We start from the raw sequence: 6,701 nt of genomic DNA, 5'->3' as shown, positions 1-6,701 counted from the left end.
TGCTGAGGCAAAACACAGCTCTGACAAGCAAATAAACCAAGAGAGCTATCTTTTCCCATCTACAGCCCCCGTGGGCTGCATTAGCATACAGCCAGGTGCTCACCAGGTTAAACAACTACAGTAACTAACAACTACAGTGTGACTGTTTACGGAAAAGCAGGCTCTTTCTTCTTAGTCAGTAACATAGAATGACACGGCAACATGCTTTATAGGTATACACTGCACATTTCTATTAATTATTATGTCAGCTCTTTTACTTACTAGTATATTGACAATGGATGTATGGACTATATTGACTATACTGTTTTTTAAGGACAATGCTTCTTGCCTTTCATGAGTTAGTTACTGACTAATTGGAGAACAGTGGGCATTAGTAGGTAAAGAGACAAGCATGGTGGGGACCCAAACATTTGAAAACAGAGAAAATATTGCAGTTCAGTTTGTCAGGTGGCCAGAAACACATTTTCAGTTGAGAATGTTGCTGTGTCCCCCAAATGGCCAAAACAGTTAACTGATGCAGCTGTAAGTAAAAGTTATAACACACAAGAGAATAGATGTCATGACCTCATGACTAGCATCTGTTCACCATTCACCATTATTGTTTTTATTTTTAAGAAAACTGTAAGTGCAGCAGTGAGGATATCTGGTTTTTGTTTGGGTTTGTCCATATTTTAATACATTTCAACACTCTACTAATGTAATTTCTCCAATCTTCTTGTAGCAGTGTGTGTTTACAAAAAGCTTTGATAGCATGTCTGCCTTCATGAGTGACACCTCTACTCCATCTCCAAAGTGGACACTATAGAACTATTTTCACAGGCAGTTATACAGTTTCACAGTTATACTCTTCAAGATTAGTAGCAGTAGTAGTCCTGTAAGTATGAATTTAGTTACATTTCACCCCTGCAGTAGCCTTAAGTCACACATAGCCCACCAGATGCATACATTTCATGGAACCACACACACACACACACCGTTAGAAATGTAGCTTCCAAGAAACCAAGTAATGATAATAAGATTTTCCCACCTCTTTCAGTCTTTCTTACCTCTTTGATCTCTCCAGCTCAATCCCTCTGTTTCTTTCCTCCTATAAATCTCGAACGATCCCTCCATATTCTCTCTGCAGTTCTATCTCGTGTCTCAGGTAGGTTGTTTCAGTCAAGGATGGCATTAGTGTGATGATCACAGCCTTCTATCATGAGTCTTGTTTGCTCGGGGCTGGAGATGTAGGAGAAGGTTTAGTTAGAAGGACAGAAGGAGCTCTAGACATGTAGATAACATGGCCTAGAAGATGACATACAGTAAGACAAAGCAGAAGTGTCCACATAAAAAAAAAAAAAAAAAAAAAAACAGAAGCCAAATCCAATCAAAAATGTCAGGACATAGGCCTGCAGAGTGACTCTAAAATCATGCCCCTGATCAGCAGCTCACATATGAAACCCTCAGTGAAATAAAATCAGACTGCCTGTGAATCCTTGATATTCCAGATCAGATTAATCTCTCTGCTCATGCTCCTATTTACAAACCTAGTTATTGCAACAGGAAATTAAAGCACACTTAATTGCATCATAAACACACATCTTTGTTACTAAAACCAGATTAATCTTTAATGAAACAGATGCTGTCCTGGGGCAATTTCTCCCTTCGTCAATCACCAGGTTCAACATGCCTGCTATCTTCCAGCCACAGGGTGAAGCGTCCTTTTGAGCTGAGAGCAGCAGCTCTTTCTTGAAAAAAAAAAAAAAAAAACACACTTGTTGGTTCAAAACAATCATTTGATTATCTATATAATGAATCACAAAATCATTTGTGCTTTTTTTTTTTTGGAAAGACACTGGCTCCAGCCATACATGACTCACCTTTAACAGACAGCCTACAGTACTCATGTTCAGTCTGGGTCTTCACAGCAGACAGAGAAGGAGAGATGGGGTCTGGAATTTCACATGGATTTGACTCAGACGAATAATCCGATGGTAGGGAGAGTGTGAGGAGAGAGCCGTGTGGCCATGGTGAAGAAAAACACAATCCGACTGCATATTAAATGTGCTCATGCGTTTCATGGCCTGTCAAACCTAGGTGTGATTTGTGATGCACAGAAGATGCACCGTCTCATTCCCTGAGTGACGTGTGCACGTGCAGACGTCTGCACATGTATACGTACAAGGTCTGGGTACGCACAATACACACACCCGATCACACAGTAGCAGTCAACCCTGCTATCATTTGAAATCCTCCCCTGTGGTGCCTCCGTAAGACATCTCAATCTGCATCATGCTGTCAGAAGAAATAAATACAGCATGACGAGAACTAAGAAAAAAAACAGGCTTTTTCTTTCATTCACATTCATGGTCATATAAGTTAAATGCGCTCTCTGCTCATGCACACAAGTGGTGGAAACATCAAATATAAGCCAAGGATGCTCTCATCTGTTGCATGGTGAAAAAATACATTTATTGGAATCTGTGTCAATGTAGAAAAAAGTGAAAACTGGCTTAAGGTTTTGTCACAGTACCACAGGTGAATATTCCAGCAGCCGTCTGGTGAGCTGAAATTAAACCAGCAAGCTCATTTAGGGCAGTATATCTGCTACTGATGACAAAAGACAAGGAGGCCTACTGCGGCCTATGATGCCAAACACATCCTACAGGCAACGAAAAGCTCAGGCTGCTCCAAAGACACATCATCAGTAAACTCACACATTGTAGAACAATACTCTCCCCGTTTAACGTGGGTTTTGTGGGAGAGGCTGACTGCAAATGTTTTATTGTGATACTGTTACAAATTCCTTCCAAACTTTAAAACAAGGGCCACTGACCACCAGCATCCAAGGTGAATAAAAAGTGAAACAAAGGAGCCCTATTGTGTGATCAGCTGCGGGCCATTGTAACTCATAACGGAGCCCACACGTTCCCATTTTGTCCCAGATGCTGGAAATAACTCCAGTGGTCCTGTGCAAAGGTTATGAGATTCATGCATCATCTTTGATGTCTGTCACGGTTCTTTCATATTCAAAGCCTGCTACCCAAATAAAGTGAGTATCACAATATTCCCCCTTTATTCTCTGCAGAAGTTGCTTTTTAAATTCAGATATTTCTGTCTGAACAAACATTTCTATAATAAACATACTGTATGTGACAAATTCTACTCTGGCAGGCCAAATGTTATTATGGGTAGTGCATTTCTATTTCTGATATGACAAGATAACTCTCACAACACATGGCGAGTCTGCATACTTAATGAAGTCAACTAAAATTGCAACAGAAAAGGGAAAGAAAACAAAAAAGGACATTTCTAAACTCAGATACTGAGTATTAACATTGATAGGTTATTTTTCCCCATACAACTGTCTTTACATATAGACTTATTTTATTCTTAAATATCTTAAATCTCATAAAATAATTCATCAGAAATCAATTCTATATACACAGATGAGAATACACACAATGGCTAAAGAGATGGTGTGCATGCTGAAGTGGTTTGGCTTTGCTGTGATAGTAAATGTGCTGCTTAGGTGTAAGTTTTTTAAAGTTTGACTTTTCTGCCAAAATGCATGACTGGTTTTGTCAGTATCGTACTTGATATTGTTATTCCAAAAACAAATTCGTGCTTCTAAATCAATACAAAGCTTCTTTCCCCTTCTCTTCTTCAAAGAGAATGTGACCTTCATGGTAAGAACAAAACGATCCATACAGCACGTCAACCTCTGCCTCTCCTGACACCAGCGAACTACCAATCCAGGACCTGGAACATTACGATTTTTTTCAGGACTGGATTCTAGGAAAGTTGTTAAGTAGAGATTATCAGTGGAAGATGATATAGTAGTTGTCTGTAACTTAGGTTTCATCTGTGACAAAAATGAAACATGGCAAGCTGCAGCAGTGGGGTCTGGTTAAGGTAAATAATAAATTAATGGACAGGCATTCACTTACACCATTAAAATATAACACTGGGTTACACACAACAAGGCATGCATGCTTTTTGGGGCTTTTATGAAGCAAATTTAAAATGAATAAATTATAAAGGCGTTGCATTTGCCCTGATGTTTTGCCATGTGTCATTTTGCTTCTTTAGCCAATAGTGGCTCAAAAGTTGTATTAGTTTTTATAAAGAGGGGAGAAACAGGATCTTGGTCACAGGCAGGTTTTCAACAGTGATGTTTACGCAGCTTGATGTTTGTTCAATGAGAGTAATGTGTGGACCTGGCTCTATGTGGCACAGTGTTAATAAAACTTGCACTGGACCCAGTGACCACCAATTCTCTATTCACAATGGCCACAACTTTGCTGTTGATGCGCTGTTATTTACTTCTCTCCAGAAAAAAGAAACACAACAGTGAAGACATCATATAGACAGCACGATCAATACCAGCTTGGAAGAGGATGCTTGATTTTCACTTTTTCTGTTGCTTTGAATTTTCACAACTTAACTGGAATCCACACATCTCTGGCAAGCGACAGTATCTTTGTATATTATTTAGAAAACCTAGTAGTAGTAGATATTCACAGTTGCTTGACTGAATGGCAAAAATACCCATGAAATCTAAAATTGCTGGTTTAGTTGTCTAAAACATGGATGCCAAGAGTTCTTTAAAGTACTGGAGGTTCCCCATCATTGTAGACTATTTGATGGATTCAGATTCAAAGTGTAAAAAAATCTTGCAGCATGTTGCCTTTGAGCAACAAATGTATTCATACAACCATTCATTTACTTGTTTATATATATGAAGAGATCTGTCGTAATATGGAACAGTGGAAATACCAATTACATCTGATGATATGATGTGACACACATTTCACAAATTTTTCTTGATGGAAGAGATTCTGTTCCGGTCATGGCTGCTCTTTAGGGAGCATCTACATGATGTCAGATTTCTGTACAGTAAAACAGCACACATAAAAACATGAGGACATCAAAATAAAAGTATCCCACACTGATTGTGATGTTGAAAATGTTAATCAATTTTTTTTTAAATTCTAGAAAGGGAGGCAAGAGTCTTTTTTTTCTTGTTTGGTGGGGTGAGGCAGGGGTGCTGCCTACCTCCTGTTCTCCCTTTCCACACTACACAGTAGTTTCATTCTTCCAGGGTCCAGTGCGTATATTCCCTGTGCTGTCCGAAGTGTACAGGAGTCCTTCGTGGAGGCCCCCCTTTAGAATCCCATTCTGATTGGGTGGGTTCTGGGGGTAGGATTGTCTGCGCGGGGCATGCATCTCTAAATGGTGATGTGTTGCCATCGGGTCTTCCTCAGCCACTTTGCCGCAGCCACACAGGAAAACGCCCGTGTCACCTGCCTCTGCCGGACACAGAGAAGGGAAAAGGTCTGCCTTGGCACAGCAGATATGCCTGTGGCAGGGATTATGGCATGCCAGCGCCTCGTGCGTGGTAGCTGCAGCACCATGGCAAGTGTGATGCCCATCGTGGTGGCCTTCATGGGCCAGATGTGGACAGATGTGAGTGTGACGCTCATGTGTGCTGTGGGGGCTATCAGTGTGGGAACTGTGCACGCTGCCTCCATCTACGCTGGAGGGGATGTGATAGGCATACTCCCTCTCACTTCCGGCTCCACAAGCACCAGCCCCAGCCCGGTGGGTGATGTGACGACTTTTAGTCCTGGTGCTGCTTTTTAGGCAGGGGTGTAACTGGATCCCAGGCCGGTAACCTTCTGGGTCAGCATGTAACAGCACGTGAGTAGCTGTAGGCTCCTCTTCCATGAGCTGCTGGCTATGCAGAGCGGCACAGCACGGCGTCACCGGTGCCAGGCATGTTACATGATTTTGTGAGGATGGAAGGGCAGCATGTTTACAATGACCTGCGCTGCCATGACTGCAGCTCATCAGTGCTTTACCCTGACAAGGTGAGTCATGGTGGCAGTGGCTGTGACCATGGCCGTGCCCAGGAGTATCTCCATTCACGTTGACCTTAGGTCGAGCTTGAGCAGGCCCTTGGGCACCTGAAGAGGCATTGGCACGTCGTCCAGGACAGCAGGAACACCAACAGTGCCAGACATCATCGCGCTTAGCACAGTGATGGATGAGGATGAAGAGGCCAAGGGTGACAGAGAAGGCACCATAAAGGCAGCTGAAGATCATGTCCAGGAAGTGGCCCTGTGACACGGCGAGTGCACCGAAAGTCCATGTGGCCAGGAAAAGAAAAAGGGTGAAGGCCGCCGTTCGTAACTGAGCCTTGAAGGAGTGCTCATTGGCCAGCAGCGCAGGGTTGATGGGAACACCTGGACAGCCAGCAGGGCAGTGGCTACCGCTGGGTGGGGCTGCTAACGTTCCAGGCTCGGCTCCCTGGTGGCAGTGTGCTGGGGCATCGATGGCAGCCAGCCTCTGCTGCTCCTCCGTCAGCTGCTTGAGCTCATACTTCTTTTCGGGGTGTCGCCGCAGCTGGATGAAGGTACAGAGGAAGTAGACGCATGTCACCAGGATGATGAAGGCCACAGGGCCAAAGAAGGCTCCCAGGCTGGGTTCCCAAGCCATCCAGCAGCTGCAACACATGGGAATACTAGTTTGTTTATGTTCATTTTTATGTTCATAAAAAATAATAATAATAATGATCTGCTTAACACAAATTGCCATTTGCTCATCAGAAAAACTAATTCAAATACACATCCACCAAAGGGAAATAAACTTGCGATGATAGAAGTCTGTATATGTATATTGTCATGCACATTTGTTTAAAAAAATATCTAATAAAGGTT

General features: G+C 42.6%; 1 protein-coding gene across 2 annotated transcripts in view; it reads right to left on the bottom strand.

The window, feature by feature from the left end:
- Positions 1–2,425: 2,425 nt before the first annotated feature.
- The window catches only part of adgra1b (adhesion G protein-coupled receptor A1b), a 134,336-nt gene continuing 130,060 nt past the window's right edge, over positions 2,426–6,701 (bottom strand). For both annotated transcript variants that reach the window (XM_026310056.1, XM_026310057.1), the window contains one exon: positions 2,426–6,487. In XM_026310056.1, coding sequence (XP_026165841.1) covers positions 5,059–6,487 — 1,429 coding nt within the window. In that variant the 3' untranslated portion in view covers positions 2,426–5,058. The remainder of the gene's footprint in view (positions 6,488–6,701) is intronic.

This window comes from Mastacembelus armatus, chromosome 15 (assembly GCF_900324485.2).
Source record: "Mastacembelus armatus chromosome 15, fMasArm1.2, whole genome shotgun sequence".
Lineage (NCBI taxonomy): Eukaryota > Metazoa > Chordata > Actinopteri > Synbranchiformes > Mastacembelidae > Mastacembelus > Mastacembelus armatus.
The sequence above is the reverse complement of the archived record's forward strand: the minus strand, read 5'-3'. Positions and strand labels throughout refer to the sequence as shown.